Raw genomic sequence first — 16,700 nt, forward strand, 5'->3', positions numbered from 1 at the left:
CCAGTTCAAGTCTCATTCGACACAGTGACCCTGAACGCGGGCGCTTCGGGCAGGGCGGTGAGGTGCATCTTCTCCGTGACACCTGAGGGAGGGGTGCTACCGATACCACCTAAAAGTTCTCTCCAAACCCGCCACGGAAACCCACTGCTACCAACTTCTCCCAATAAGGTCGGGGAGACAGAAGTGCCTGGAAGGAGGCGCACCAGTGAAGCCGAGGGGGCACTCATGGCCTGGCCGGGCGCTGCGAGTGATGGAGGCAGGATGGGACGACAGTTCCATGCACCCCGAGGCGCATCTGGGGACTTTCACCTCTGCGCCCGCAAACTTAACCTCAGCCTTCATTTACCTCGAGTGCTCTACTGGTCCCGGCCTCGGGCGGCGAACTGGCAAGGGCAGAGCTCCCGCAGGATCGCTCCGGGGCACCGAGCCCATCTCCCAGGGTCGCCGGCCCGCGCGGGGCCTGGGGGGTCCCTTCCCGGTCTCCTGGTATCGCTAGCGCGGGGGGAAAGACCCCTCCTTCTGCTGAGGGCCGCTGGCCAGCGCGGGGAGGGGGCCCGCCCCTCGCCACCCCGCCCTCTCTCACTCCCGGGACCGTACCTGGATGGTGTGGCCGCTGCCCGCAGCGGTGGGCCCCCCCACCAACTTGCAGTAGAGCTCGGGCCGGGGCCGCGCGCCGCCGGGCTCCCGCTCTCCGCAGGTGGCCGTGGCCCAAATCCTCGCCGCCTCCGCCAGGTTGAAGTAGGGCGGGTGCAGGCTGAGCCGGGCCGCAGTCCGGGGTTCCGGAGCGGGGTTCACGGCGGGCGGCAGCGGCAGCAGCAGCAGCAGCAGCAGCAGCAGCAGGACCGGCCTCAATACCCAGCCTGGAACCCGCGCGGCCGCCGCCATCCTGCAGCGCGTGATCCTCCCGGGAGGAGCGAGCTCAGCCCCGGGTGTGGGCGGTGGCTGATCCGCGCCCCCGCCCCACGCGCACGGAGCCCGCGCGGTGCGGTCGGCTTCTCCGGTGTGGAGCCTGCGACCGCTGGAGCGGGCGCCCAACGAAGCAGGAACTGACAGCGCCCAGCCTCGGGCCAGCGGGCCAGGTCTCTGCAACGCGCTGCGCCCTGCAAACTTCGCGGGCGGGGAGAGCGAAAGGCGTTCCCGTGCTCTCACCCTGGCAGCAGAGGCGGGGGCCGGGACGGCCCCACCTTCCCACGCCCCACTCAGAAATCAGATCTTCCTCCTCTCCAGCTGCTCACGGTCTCTGACCAGTCGTGAAAGCCAGCCCGGACCTCGGACAAGAGGGAAGGCTTGGGTGAGACATCAGAACCAATTGGCACTGGCTGCAGAACTTACATCAAGGACCTCTGGCTTCCCGGACGTCTCAATTGTCAGAAGACAAGTCCCGTCGATTTCTCAAACACTGTGCGCCAACAGTATCTGTGGCACTACAGCGCTTTCAGAGGCTGGGACCGAAGGAGCTCACGGGGAATGGGGAGTGGCGGAACAGACACATTTAAAAGACAGCCAAGAGCGCAGGTTGTCGTTTGCCAAGCTGCCAAAACACCTTGGGGGAAAATCTTTAAATGCCCGATCTGGTAAATTTTACAGATAAACTGAGAGATATTGAGCGAATTTCTGGAGCTGTCAAGCTGGCGTCAGAGCACCGGGTACGCCCAAACCGGGGCCGAGATTTGGTCGTCTTTGCAGAATGTCTCCCCCAAACCGAGCCGGTTTAGGCGCTCTAAGCACTTCAGGGAGAGTGCCCCGGCTGCCGGCCAGGACTGACCCGAGTGCCTCAGAGTAAGGGAGCTTACTCTGAAGGCAGGAGAAGGGAAACGGAGGGTGTGAGAACATGACGTGAGCAAAGATTGAGATAACCATAAAAAAAGGGTACAGTTGAAAGGAGTAGAAGCGACCAGTTATTTATTAAATACTGGAATATTTGCTAGAAAGAAGGCAGTGTACCGGTTTAATCATCTGTTCTTCAAAAATAAAAGGAGAGGGAAAGGAATTTGTGAGTGTAACCGAAAGGAGAAGCCACAAAGATTGGTAAGTTGACAGAGAAACTAAAAGTTTTGTACATCCAAAAGCACCGTAATTAAACAAAAATGGTAAACACGTGAGGAGAAAATGTTTACCATAAAGGACATAGGATAAATTAATATACAAATTGTTTTCACAAAACTATAAACAGTGCAATACTCAAGGCTGAGAAGCCTAAGATAATTAACAGGAGGAAAAAATTCTTTTCTAAGCTAATAAACATATGAAAAAACTCTTGACCTTAGGGAATTGCAGTGCAATGCAAACAAAGCACCAGTGAGACTCATCTTTGGCCTATCAAACTTGGAAAGCTTTTTTTAAAAAACAACAACAATAAAGCAGAGAATTAAGGGAATCAAGTATCACAGACTTGGTTGAAGTAAAAACTTTAAAACTTTTCTGGTGAGCATGTCTGCAGCACTTAGCGAATAATTTCGATGTGCATATATTTTGCCCTCACAACACCATGCACATTTATATCCAGGAAATAATTAAGAAAGTTTGCAAAACTTTAGTGGCAAGTATGTATCAGAGTTATTTTAGGTTTTGGGGTTTTTTTTTGTTTTGTTTTGTTTTTAATTTAAAAGAATCTAAATGGGGGTGCCTGGGTGGCTCAGTGGGTTAAGGCTCTGCCTTCGGCTTAGGTCATGATCCCAGGGTCAAGCCCCACATTGGGCCTCTCTGCTTGGCAGGGATCCTGCCCCCCCACCCCCCCACCCCCCCACCCCCCCACCCCCCCACCCCACCCCCTGCCTCTCTGCCTACTTGTGATCTGTCAGTCAAATAAATAAATAAAATCTTAAAAAAAAAAAAAAGAACCTAAATGTCTAATAGTAAAGAGCTGGTTAGATAAAATATTACAGTGGATTTTTAATTAAATATTTTGTATTAAATAAAATATTACAGTGAAATATTACAGGGTCACTAAAATGATGTCATAGAACTATATTTTCTGACATAGAAAGATGTTCACAATATTTTAACAGGAAAAAAAACAAATATAAAATAATACATGTATAAGAATCAGTTGTATTTCTAAACACTAGCCAGGAGCAATCCAAAAATGAAATTGAGAGGAATTCCATTTACTATAGAATCAGAAAGAACAGTATTCTTAGAAATAAATTTAACAAAAGAAGTGCAAGACCTGTACAATGAAAACTAAAAATGAAATGAAATTAAGATCTAAAGAAATGGAAATACATCATATGTAGCATGGATTGAGAGACGATATTGTTAAGATGGCAGTATTCCCTAAAGCAGTCTGTAGAGTCAGCATAATCCCTGCCAAAATCCCAGGCACTATTTTTGCAGAGCATATTGACAAAGTGATCTTAAAATTCATGTGGAAATGTGAAGAACCCAGAATAGCCAAAACAATCTTGAAAAAGATGAACAAAATCGGAGGGCTCACACTTTCTCTATTTCAAAACTTAACACAAACCTACAGTAATCAAGAGAGTGTGGTACTGGCATAAGGATAAATGTATAGATCAATGGAATGGAAGTGGGAGTCCAGGAATAAACCTTTATATTTCTGGCCACTCAATTTTCACCATTTTTACAATGCCAAGACCATTCAAAGGGGAAAGAGTAATCTTTTTGATAAATGGTGCTAGGACAGCTGGCTAGCTAGACAAATGAATCAAGTTGGATGCCTACCTCACACCATGTACAAAAATGAACTCAAAATGGATCAAAGACCTAAATGCAAGAGCTAGCACTATAAAACTCTTAGACAAAAACGTAAGAGTAAATCTTTGTGGTTTTGGATTAGATAATGGTTTCTTAGATATGAAATTGAAAGCACATGCAACAAAAGAAAAAAATTAAATGAACCTCATCAAATTTTAAAACTTTTGTACTTCAGGGGCACCTGGGTGGCTCCGTGGGTTAAAGCCTCTGCCTTTGGCTCAGGTCATGGTCCCAGGGTCCTGGGAACACGCCCCACATCAGGCTCTCTGCTCAGTAGGGAGCCTGCTTCCTCCTCTCTCTGCCTGCCTCTCTGCCTACTTGTGATCTCTATCTGTCAAATAAATAAATAAAATCTTAAGCTTTTGTACTTCAAAGAACACCATCAAAAAAGGTGTAGAGACAACCCAAAGGTGGAAGAAAATATTTGCAAAATCATATATCTGATAAAAGAGTCTTATCTAGAAGAAAGTACTCTACTAAGCCATTAAAAAAATCAGATGACTGAAAAAGATTTTTTTGAATAGAGATTTCTTCAAAGAAGATATAAAAATTGGTCAATAAGCACATGGAAAGATGCTCAACCTCATTAGTCATCAAAGAAATGCAAATCAAAACCACAATGAGCACTTCACACCCACTAAGATGACTGTCATCAAAAAGACAAATAATGAGAAGTGTTGGTGAAACTATGGAGAACGTGGAACCCTCATACATTGCTGAGGAGATGTAACATGGTGTAGACACTTTAGAAAACACTTCAGTAGTTCCTTAAAAATTTAAACATGATGTTACCATGTGACCCATCAATTCCAGTCCTAAGTATCTACTCAAGAGAACTGAAGATCCACACAAAAACTTGTGCATTGATGTCCATAGCAGCGTTTATAATAGCCCAAAAGTGAAAACAACAGAATGTTCACCAACTGATGAATGAACTAACAGAATGTGGTTTATCCATACACTGGAATATGACTCTGTCATAAAAATGAATGAAGTTCCAATATATACTATAACATAGGCGAACCTTGAAAACATTACACTAGGTGAAAGAAGCTAGACATGAAAGTCTACATACTGTATGGGGAGTAACTGCTAACAGAGAGGAGATTTCCTTTTGCAATGATAAAAATGTTCTAGAATTAGATAGTGCTAATGGATGTACAACCCTGTGAATATGCTAAAAACCACTGAATTGCGCACTTTAAAAGTGAATTTAGGGTATGTGATTTATATCTTAAAGTGACTGTCATTTTAAAAGAATTCTGCAGAACCAAAATATATCTTACATATAAAACGTACATATGAATGTGTGCCTACGTGTGCACATGCACTTGTGTGTGTGTGAATGCAGACTCAAAGAGATTTTGAAAGTTATACAATGGAATGTTCAAGAATGGATAGATGGGATGGAGAGAAGGGACTTCTTGTTTTTATTCTTATTTTATTGTTTGTATTTTTTTTTCATTTTTCCGATAATGAGCCTGTATGGCTTTGTCCTAGTAAGAACTTTCATATTTTAATAAGTCAGCTGAATGAATGCCCAGTACTACCTGGAATGGTCCAGCCCAAGGTAGTATGGTCCTATCTTAGTCAACAAAAGAAGACTGAGAACGTGAGAGTTTACATCCTTTTTATACAAGATTACTTAAAGGACACGAGATTATTTAAAGGAAAATATCCAACAAATGACAAAGATTCCAAAATTATTGTATTACCATGCAAATGTAAAGCAAAATCTAAATTAAAGAAGCTGTTCTCCACCCAGTCAGGAACTCTTCTGCAACGCCGGGCCATTTCACCGAGATGTTCTGCCATCGGAATCCTCAGCCTCAGAATGGACCAGCTGTGGATTCAAATCAAGTCTTCTTCCTCACAGAGCTTCATATTTTCCTATAAAAGGCAACAATGAAGAGCATGGCTTGCAAATTTTCTTTCTTGTACAGGGACAGTTGTTCTTCTTGATATGTTTTATTACATTCCTCAATCAAAAGATACATAGTATCATTGACTTTACATTGTCATTGCTGTTTAAGAATAACTTTGTAACATTACAGTGCATTTCCCCCTGAGAACAGCTTTGAAGATGACCAAATAAAACCTACATATCTGAGGCTTGTATTTGTTAGTTATCTTTCTCAAGATTATGTATCCGGGATGCCTGGGTGGCCCAGTCAGGTAAGCATCCGCCTTAGACTCAAGTCATGATCCTGAGGTCCTGGAATGGAGCCCTGTATGGGGCTCCCTGATCAGAGGGGAGTCTGCTTCTCCATCACTCTCTGCTCCTTCTGAGCTCATGCTCTCTCTCTCTCTCTCTCTATCAAATAAATAAATAAAATCTTAAAAAAAAAAGATTATGTATCCAAAATGAACATCTCAGGAACACCTACCCTCACAGTCGCAGATATCGGATATATGATGAGATTAATGACACTTTGGTTGGGGGAAGGGAGAGAGGCTGCTCTGGAGTTTAAAGGGAGGCATGTACGAGCAAGTGCTTGTAAACACGAAAGCAGAAGATTTAAGGCACACTGTGTTTTCATGGCAAGAAGGGGCTGTTCTGTTCTAAGGGAGAAAGATGATACTTGAGGAAATTAAATGTCTTGTTAATGTTTTTTTTTTCCTTTCTGCTCCGTGAAGCTCATTCTTGTTATAATAAATTAGATCACAAAATATCTTCCATTAGCTACATTTTACTCTCCTAAAATAGATCTGGGATATGACCCATTGCTTTGATGAGATCTGGGACAGGCATTTGCAAAACTGTCACTGGTATGTCACTTAAAAAGAAATCCAGTCCCAGAAATTCTAGGCCTTTTTAGGAGTTTGGACCATCACTCCCACCATCTATTACATGTCAAGTTCTGGGTTGTATTATCATTATTATTATTATTATTATTATCATATTCAGTTAGCCAGCATATAGGACATCATTAGTTTTTGATGTAGTGTTCAGTGATTCATTAGTTACCAATAACACCCAGTGCTCATCACAACACATGGCCTCCTTAATACCCATCACCCTAGGTGCACTTTGGTGGCTCAGTGGGTTGAAGCCTCTGCCTTCGGCTCGGGTCATGATCCCAGGGTCCTGGGATCGAGCCCTACATCAGGCTCTCTGTTCAGTGGGGAGTCTGCTTCCCTTCCTCTCTCTGCCTGCCTGCCTCTCTGCCTACTTGTGATCTCTGCCAAATAAATAAATAAAATCTTTAAAAAAAAAATACCCATCACGCTATTACCCCCTGCCCCCACCCTTCTCTCCTCTGAAACCCTCAGTTTGTTTCCCAGGGAGCATAGTCTCTCATGGTCAGTGCTCTCAGTGGGAGCATTGTCTCCCTCTGATTTCTCCCCCTTCGGATTTCTCTCCCTTCCCCTATGGTCCTCCACGCTATTGGTCATGTCTCACATATGAGTAAAACCATATGATAATTGTCTTTGTCTGCTTGACTTACTTCACTTAGCATAATCCCCTTCAGTTCCATCCATGTTGATGCAAATGGTGGGTATTCATCATTTCTGATGGCTGAGTAATATTCCATTGTCTGTTTGTACCATATCTTCTTTATCATTCATCTGTTGAAGGGCATCTCAGCTCCTTCCACAGTTTGGCTATTGTGGACATTACTGCTATGAACACTAGGGTGCATATGACCCTTCTTTTCACTACATTTGTATCTTTGGGGTAAATATCCAGTAGTGCAATTGCTGGGTCGTAGGGTAGCACTATTTTTAACATCTTGAGGAAAATCCATATTGTTTTTCCAGAGTGGCTGTACCAGCTTGTATTCCCACCAACAGTGTAAGAGGGTTCCTTACCAACATTTGATGTTTCCTGTTTTGTTAAATTTTGCCATTCTAATTGTGGCTTTTGATTTGTATCATCTCATTGTGGTTTTGATTTGTATTTCCCTGATGGCTAGTGACGGTGAACATTTTATCATGTGTCTGTTAGCCATCTGTATGTCTTCTTCAGAGAAGTGTCTGCTCATGTCTTCTGCCCATTTTTTGACTGGGTTGTTTTTTGAGTGCTAAGTTTGAGAAGTTTCTTATATATCTTGGATATCAGCCCTTTATCTATAATGTCATTTGCAGATATCTTCTCCCATTCTGTGGGCTACCTTTTAGTTTTGTTGACTGTTTCCTTTGCTGTGCAGAAGCTTTTTATCTTGATGAAGTCCCAATGTTCATTTTTGCTTTTGTTTCACTTGCCTTTGGAGACATGTCTTGAAAGAAGTTAGTAGCCAATGTCAAATAGGTTACTGCCTATGTTCTCCTCTAAGATTTTGACGGATTCCTCTCTCACATTAAGGTCTTTCATCCATGTAGAGTTTATCTTTTTGTATGGTGTAAGGGAATGGTCTAGTTTCATTCTTCTACATGTAGCTGTCCAATTTTCCCAGAACCATTTATTGAAGACACTGTCTTTTCTTCCATTGGATATTTTTTCCGATTTGTCAAAGATTAGATGACCATAGAGTTGAAGGTCCATTTCTGGAGTCTCTTCTCTGTTCTGTTGGTCTATGTGTCTGTTTTTGTGCCAATACCATGCTGTCTTGGTGACCAGAGCTTTGTAATAGAACTTCAAGTCAGGCAATATGATGCCCCCAGCTTTGTTTTTCTTTTTCATCATTCCCTTAGTGATTCCATCTTTTTGTGTCTTCCTCAATATCTTTCATAAGTGTTCTGTAGTTTCTTTACCTTTTTGGTTAGGTTTATACCTGGTTATCTTGTGATTTTTGTTGCTATTATGAAAGGAATCCATTCCTTAGTTTCTCTTTCTACAGTTTCTCTTTCTCTTATTAGTGTATAGAAAAGCAACTGATTCTGTGCATTGACTTAGTATCCTGCCACATTGCTGAATTGCTGTATGAGTTCTAGTAATTTGAGAGTGGAGTCTTTAGGATTTTTCACATAAAGTATCATGTCATCTGCGAAGAGGGAGAGTTTGACTTTTTCTTTGCTGATTTGGATGCCTTTTATTTCTTTTTGTTGTCTGATTGTTGAGGCTATGACTTCTAGTACTGTGTTGAACAATAGTGGTGAGAGTGGGCATCCCTGTCGTGTTCATTTTTTTAAGAAAAGTAGGAATAGGGGCATCTGGGGTGGCTCAGTCAGTTAAGCATCTGCCTTCAGTTCGTCATTATCCCGGGGTCCTGGGACTGAGCCCTGCATGGGGCTCCCTGCTCAGTGGAGTGTCTGTTTCTCCCTCTCCCTCTGCCCCTGCTCTCGCTCTCTCTCTCTCTCATACATTAAAAAAAATTTTTTTTTTAAGAGAAAGGAAGAAAAGTAGGAATTAATGAGCAGGACATAGTATTGCTGATGCCAAGTTCAATCTCCTAGAAGGACTCTGGGAGGACAAAGGAAAAAGCTCCCAGGGGAGGCCCATCTAAAATATGAAGGCTATAGAAGGCTGATACATGAGGAAGCTGCTGGGCTACTTAGTCCTACAGGGGTGGGTGCAACAGACATGCATAGTTGGTTATGAACAAACCCAAACGAACACAAGTGAATTTGGGGTTTGGCTGGCCTCCCAATGCTTCAGAAATGATTCATGCATAGTTATGTCCTTCAGATTTTAAGATGGAAATGCAGCTCACCACACCACTGTTGAAAAGAATTTCCCCAGAGTCAAGAACCTGAACATGTAAGGGTGATAAACTCACTGTGTCTTGCCAAGGGCATAATCAAACTCAGTAATATCCCTTTAGCACAGGGATGGGCCTAACATCAGGTCTGGGCTGATGTTCCCATAAGCAAAGCATGGGTTTTCTCCTTCTCCTTCCTTTATCCCCGCCTTCCCAATGCAGCAACTTTGTCCTTCTATCTTCTTAAACCCTCCTAGGAATATGAGCTGGGATCAGAGATCTTGGGTCCTGCCTAATATTGCTATATTCTTCATTGAAGTGTATTGTTAAATACAACCACTTGCCTTTGGCTCAGCTTAAGGGGAAGGTTGCAGTTTGCCTTTTCATCAATCACTTCACAGAGAAAACAGCGATGTTGTTCTAGGCCAAGAGTGGCATATATATTACCAATAGCAATGAGAAGAATACAAACAAAGGCATTTCTTGCTTCTTGTACTATCACACACCTGGTGAGGCCTCCCCCTTAAAAGCCAGGGGCAATTAGATAATGAAGATAGTTCTCCCATCCAACTGGTTGATGTCATGGCAAACCCTATCATAGAAAGTATCTCCGGAACCCAACTATCCCATCATTAAAAAAAAAAAAAAATACATATGTATGTGTATGTGTCTGTGTGTGTGCACATGCGTGTGTGTATGCCCTTTTATTACGCTTCTCTTATGACCTCCTGCTTTAAAAGAATTTCACTAACTGTACTTCTGTTATCTTTACTTTTCTTTGTATTTTTATTTTTAATTGAAGTACCATTGACATACAACGTTATATTTTTTCAGGTGTACAACTTAGTGATTGGACACCTACATACATTAGGAAATGCTCACCGCAGCAAGCATTGTTACCATCCGTCACCATATAAAGTTGTTAAAATATTATTGACAGCATTTCCTATGTTGGATCGCTGCCCATTTTTATTTGGCGATAAGAAGCCAAGGTTCAGGGAGTGGTCCATGTCCTCATTACCATGAAATGGTCTCCAGACCCAGCTGTCTGTCTGCTCAGGATTCCAGCACACCTCACCCCAACTTCCCTTCACTGTGGGCCTGCCTGCTCCAGGCCTGTGGCTCTAAGAGCTCCTCGGGAAACAATGATGCTCCCTTGGCACGTGGCTTGTGTCTGGCTCATCCTCTGAGCTCAGAATCCCCAGCGTTAAGCAAACCAGAGTCGGGATCTCAGTATCCAGTTCTTCTGCTCACTGCAGGCAGATTCCAGCTTTGGTTGGAGCCCTGACACTGGTACCTCCCATTAGGGCACTCCCTGGTAGTTAGTTCTGCCAAAGACCCTATGAAGAATTCACATTCCAATCACATGAGGTTCCTCTCCAGGGCTCCCTTCACACACTCCAGTTTGACCTTTATGTGAAATATGCTGTTGGGCAGAGCCAGTAATTTTATACATTTGTTATTAAGGAAGATGCCTTCTTTCCACCCCAGGCGTGTGTGATTACAAACAGTAGTGCTAGGATAAAAGAATTAGTACCTCTTCTTTATGAAATTCTTTCCTACCAGCTCAGAGCTAACCCTGAAAGGTAAGCCAGAAACCATCATTCTCATTTTGTTGATGAGTACAAATAAGCTAGTGGGTAGTTAAACCATCCGCCCAGACTGAGTGGAGATTTAAGGACTGGAACCTTCATTCTGTTGACATGAAGTTAGCAATGTATCTGGCAGAGATTTTGAGTGAAAATCACTCAAAATAAAAATCACTCAAAAAATAAAAAATTATCCAAGAGGGTATGTAGAGTAGACTCTACATACCCTCTTGGATAATTTTTACATTGGTGACCCTATGTTTTAGGATTTGAATAGTCTCTATGACAACAGGAAATATCACTACTGAGAAGTTTAAAATATGTCACCAGCGAGTGTTTGAGCTCAGTACATACACTTTGTTTCTGTGTTCAAAATACATCACTTTTTAGAGACGTGTATTTGGTTAGAATTGGCTGGACAGGCCCAGTAAATGGGCTATGTAACAAGACAGAAGGAAAACTCTTAAGGACAAAAGCTTATCCAAGGACTTTTTTTTCTTTGTGTCTTTAAGATCTCTATAGAAGTGCCTTATATAGAGCAGTAGGTAGGTAAATATTTGTCATAATCCTGAATTCATTTCACTTGAGCCCCAGAACATAGGTCTAATAAAAAAAATTTTTAAGTTTTTTTTTTAATTTATTTGACAGAGAGAGAGATCACAAGTCGGCAGAGAGGCAGGCAGAGGGAGAGTGGGAAGCAGGCTCTCCGCCAAGCAGAGAGCCTGATGCGGGGCTCAATCCCAGGGGCTCAATGCCCTCTGAGCCGAAGGCAGAGGCTCAGCTCACTGAGCCACCCAGGCGCCCCAAACAATTTTTAAACCATATCTATGGTCACTTAATACATTTTTTAAAAAGATTTATTTATTTATTTTAGAGAGCAAGCCCAAGAAGGAAGGGCAGCGGGAGAGAGAATCTCAAGCAGACTTCCTGCTGAGTACAGAGCCAGAAGCGGGACCCCATCTCATGACTCTGAGATCACAACCTGAGCTGACATCAGTTGCTTAACTAGCTGTGCCGCCCAGGTGCCCCATCTGAACAATGCTGGGCAGTTCACAGAACAAATGGGGTGTGAACTTCAGTACTTCTTAAGAAGGCAGTGTGGACCCAGCCTGCTCATTTCTATAAAGCTTTACTGTGGATTTACACAGGATCTAGTTTTGTTTATGGGGCTTACCAGTCATTGCCTTATCTCTTAGAGTGTGTTTTTCATAGAAGTAAATTCCCAAGAGGATTCCAAGAATGGCTAGATAGCCAGGCCTATAAAACAACTGGAAAATGTGAGTAAACTACATGTGTAGCCCTGAGGAGATGGGAGGAGAGGTGAGAGGGACAGAGTCTGTGGTATGTAAATAACAGGAAGAGATAGAGACAAGATATACCACACACTCCTGAGCACTATCAACATAATCTGGGCTGTTGTGATGGAAACAACTAGCTTCCGACCAAGGACTGGTGCTCCCTTTCCATGGTGTAGAGTCATTCTGAGAAGTGGTCCCTGCTCTGGGAATACATTTCCCATGCTACATGCATGCATCTAAGTGGGGTCATAGGGCAGATTTTGAGCCAATGAAAACTGAGGATAAATGGCCCATCGAAATCTCTTACGTGATTTTTTTTTTTTTTTAATGTTTTATCTCTTCCTGGCTGGAGGCAAAGGACTCTAAGGCCCTAGGAGATGACGGTCCACAACACGGAAAGAGCCTGGGTGCCCTCTGGAAGGTTGCACTCTGCACCCCTGCATTGGGTTGTTGTGTAAATAAGAAACAGGTTTTTCATTAAATTAAGCCACCAAGGTTGGGGTGGCTATCTGTGAAAATAGTTAGTATTATCTTAACTAGTACCTTTGATTGCATTGTTACTGTTGTAATATATTTACCATAGAGGAGAGCAAAAAAAAAACCTTCCTAATCAGTGCTCACTGAGAAGTAAGAGGCTAACCCAGGCCCTAAAACCAAGCTATTACTTGAGCCATGAATCTTGACCACCCTCCAGTTTTCTCACCTCACAGCCCAAGAAAGCTCATTGTTTTATTCTAAAGTTACGTTGGGATATTGAACTGGGTTTATTTGGGTTTAGCTGGACAAATAATACTAGACACTTGTCTGCTGCTTGTGCTTTTCTATGCTTAACATTCTTTAAAGTATTCTCCTATTGACTTTGAAAGACAAAGTCCTTTTAGCTATTAAAATAATAGCTAAATAAAATAATGTCAGATCCTGAGAGGACAAAGCATCAGGCCAAAGAGGATTATTCTAAAGCCTTAAAACTGAATAGAATTTGCCCTGTTAGCTTTTGGAGGCACTTGGGATCCATGACCCTTTTTCTTCATCCAATTTCTCCCTTTTAGAATAGGAATGTCATCCAAGTTTGTTCTCTCACTGTATTCTAGAAGCAGATAACTTGTCTTGAGTTCACAAGGTCACAGATGGATAAGAGTTCCTGATATAGATGAGATTTTGGGTTTAGAGTTGACGCTGGAATGAGGTAAGACTTTAGGGAGTATTAGAATGAGGTGAATATATTTTCATGTGAGAGGACAAGAGGGAAGACTGTTATTGGTTAAACTGTGTCCTCTCCCAAAATTCAGAGGTCGAAGTCCTAACCCCCAGCCCCTCAGAAGATGGAAATGGGGTCATCGCAGACATAATTAGCTAAGATGACGTCCTGCTCGAGTAAGATAAACCCTTCATCCAATATTACTCACATTCTCAGAATAGAGAGAAAGTTAGACACAGACAGACATGGGAAGAATACCCTGTGAACATGAAATTAACATCAGAATGATGTATCTGTCAGCCAGGGAATGCCAAAGTTGGCTAGCAAACCACCAGAAACAGACAAAGGCATGGAACGGATTCTTTTACACATCCTCAGACAGAGGCTACCCTGCTGACCCCTTGATTTCAGGTGTCTAGCTTCCAGAACTTGAAGACAATGTCCTTTGTTTAAGCCAAGAAAGTAATATCAGATCTATTACCATGAAACTATCTATGAACAAAATCTCGTAAAAATGTTCATTAACCAGGGGCGCCTGGGTGGCTCCATTGGTCAAGCATCTGCCTTTGGGTCAGGTCATGATCCCAGGGTCCTGGATCAAGCCCCACATCAGGCTCTCTGCTCAGTGGAGAGCCTGCTTCTCCCTCTGCCTGCTGTTCTCCCTGCCTGTGCTCTCTCTTTCTGTAAAATAAGGAAATAAAATCTTTTTTAGTATGTTCATTAATCAAATCAACTGTGTAAGTAGGTGGTAAGTGTATCTTTTAAAATCCCACTGCCTATACACCCTTAATTCTCTTTTCTCACCTCCTCCATACAAACATGTAGAAACGTAGATCTCCCACTTAGGACACAACTCACATTCAAAATCTGTGCAGTGGAACAATATTAACTATGCCCTTTTCTTGACCAGTACTTCCATCCGTGACAACACCAGTTTGTCTGGCAGCCCACAGAGAAGATTTTTGTGAAAGTATCTAGCATAGTGCTTAATCCATACATGCTTAAGAGTCTTGAATTCACTTTTCCCTTTCCTTTTCCCCGTCAGACTGGAAAGCATGGATTTCTCATTGACTGTTCTCTTTCCTGTATGTTCACACGGTGCTAGGGCGCCTGGGGGGATCTGTTGGTTAAGCGTCTGCTTTCAGCTCAGGTCATGATCCCAGGGTCCGGGGATGGAGCCCCACGTAGTATTCGCTGCTCAATGGGAATCCTGCTTCTCACTCTCCCTCTGCAGCTCCCTCTGCTTGTGTGCTTGCTCTCCCTTCCTCTCTCCCTCTGTCAAATAAATAAGTAAAATCCTAAAAATAAATAAATAAATAAATGCTGTTGATTATCATTAACCTGAGTTCACCCATTCATCCACCCTCCTGCTATCTCCACCTTGTCCAGACCACTCACAACCGTGTCACGGTCAACTTTCCAGCTGTTCGCTCTGGCTGCCGTCTCTCTCACTTATAACCTATCTTTTTTCTTTTTTTTAAAGACTTTATTTATTTATTTGACAGACAGAGATCACAATTAGGCAGAGAGGCAGACAGAGAGAGAGGGGGAAGCAGGCTCCCCACCGAGTGGAGAGCCCGATGCAGGGCTTGATCCCAGGACCCTGGGATCACGACCCGAGTCAAAGGCAGAGGCTTTAACCCACTGAGCCACCCAAGTGCCCCTCACTTATAACCTATCTTGCACAGTTATGGAAGACCAGCATTATGTGCCAGATCAAGGTGTTTTTCACAACTTCCTACTGCCTACCATACCAACCCAAGCTCTGCATCTCCACAGGCTCTGGACTTGGCTTCATCCTCTTAAGTATATTTACGTGTCCCTACTCCTTAGTACCCATCTTGTTCTCATGATCAGGGCTGCTCCCTCATGTCAGAGAGGATCCCAAATTCTCCCCCTTTCATTTCCTAAGTAGTTCTCAAGTTGGCCACCTCCAACCATTCCCGTGGCCCCAGCCTTCATTTGGAATCACATCATTTCACACCTGAATTGTTACAAAGTCTTCAAAGTCCTCCAGTCACCCAATCCATCCTCCATGCCACTGCTCTGGAGATTTTTCTAGATTTTTCTAGAGCTCAGACTTTTCTAGAGCTTCCAATATGGTAGCCAAGAGCTGCATGTGGCTATCTAAATTCGAATTAAAAAATTAAAAATTTAGTTCCTGAGTCACATAGGCTGCATTTCAAGTGCTCAGCAGCCACATCTGGTTAGCAGTTATCACACCGAACAGAGGAAATTATAGAACATTTTCATCATCTGGGTGATGCCGTTTCTAAGATACGAAAGTGATCATGTGTCTACTTTGCTTAATGTTTCTTAGCGCTTAGGATAAAATCTGAACTCCTTAGTAGTGTGGTTTATAAGCTGACCTTAGTTTTCCTGTCTGACCGATCTACCTTCCCCTGTCTACATGGTACCTTATCCTCCAGGCTACTCAAACAATTTCCCATTCCTGAGTGTATCTCCATGCCTTTGCTCATGCTGACTCTTCCGTCAGGACTGTCCTTTCCCACCTTAGCAACTTGTCTAACTCCAGTTAATTCTTCAAAATTCACCTCGGGCTTCACCTTATTTGGCAGGCTTTCCTTATTGCCAACTCTTCCCTTCCTCTCCCAGCCAGCCATGCCTGCCCTGATGCTTGCACGGTATATTATTCACCTGCCTACTTACTAGACTATGGGACTTGGGGAGGCAGGCACCAGGTTTAGTCCATTTTTAGTCTCAGGGTCTAGCAGAGGGTCTGGAATACAAATTGGTGCCTAGAATTGAATCCCTGTTCTTTCTTCCTGGTTCTTCGGGATCTCATATCTGGGATAATTCGCAGCTCCCGATGTCATCACATTCCTTACCATTCAGCACAACTACTCAGCTGCCATCCCTTCCCAGGGCAGTTGAATGTAGCACCGTGGCCAGATTGCAGATTACTAACAACGGGAGAACCAGGCAGATGCTGACAAATTGTCTTGTGAGGCATCCACTTTCCCGAGGGACAAAAACTCAAGTTTGAGAAAGTTTAAGCACCTTTCCTTAAGTGGCCGATTTCCCTTGGTCTCTGCATTCACGAAGCCAGTGTCTTCCACCCCTGAGGTGAGAATCATTAGAGTCAGACAATAGGGTCAAGTCTACATGCTCAGACTTGGATTATTACTGGATTATTATGACTCTTAGACCATGTCTCTATGTGTTGAAAGCATCATCAGAATGAAGCATAACTAAAACTTTGAAATTCTTTACTTCCTTATATTCTATATGGTGCAACTTAGCAGTTCATTGTGTTCTGTCTTACATTGTTTGCAACACTGTTACATTACTATCA

At 43.3% G+C, this 16,700-nt stretch overlaps 1 protein-coding gene across 1 annotated transcript in view; it reads right to left on the minus strand.

The window, feature by feature from the left end:
• The window catches only part of LAMA3 (laminin subunit alpha 3), a gene marked incomplete at its 5' end in the record, with an annotated part of 268,142 nt that extends 267,257 nt beyond the window's left edge, over positions 1-885 (minus strand). Inside the window, one exon of the mRNA XM_080821882.1 lies at positions 598-885. Within this exon, the coding sequence (XP_080678008.1) occupies positions 598-885 (288 nt within the window). The remainder of the gene's footprint in view (positions 1-597) is intronic.
• Between the last annotated feature and the right edge of the window lie 15,815 nt (positions 886-16,700).

This window comes from Martes martes, assembly GCF_963455335.1.
Source record: "Martes martes genome assembly, chromosome: 13".
NCBI lineage: Eukaryota > Metazoa > Chordata > Mammalia > Carnivora > Mustelidae > Martes > Martes martes.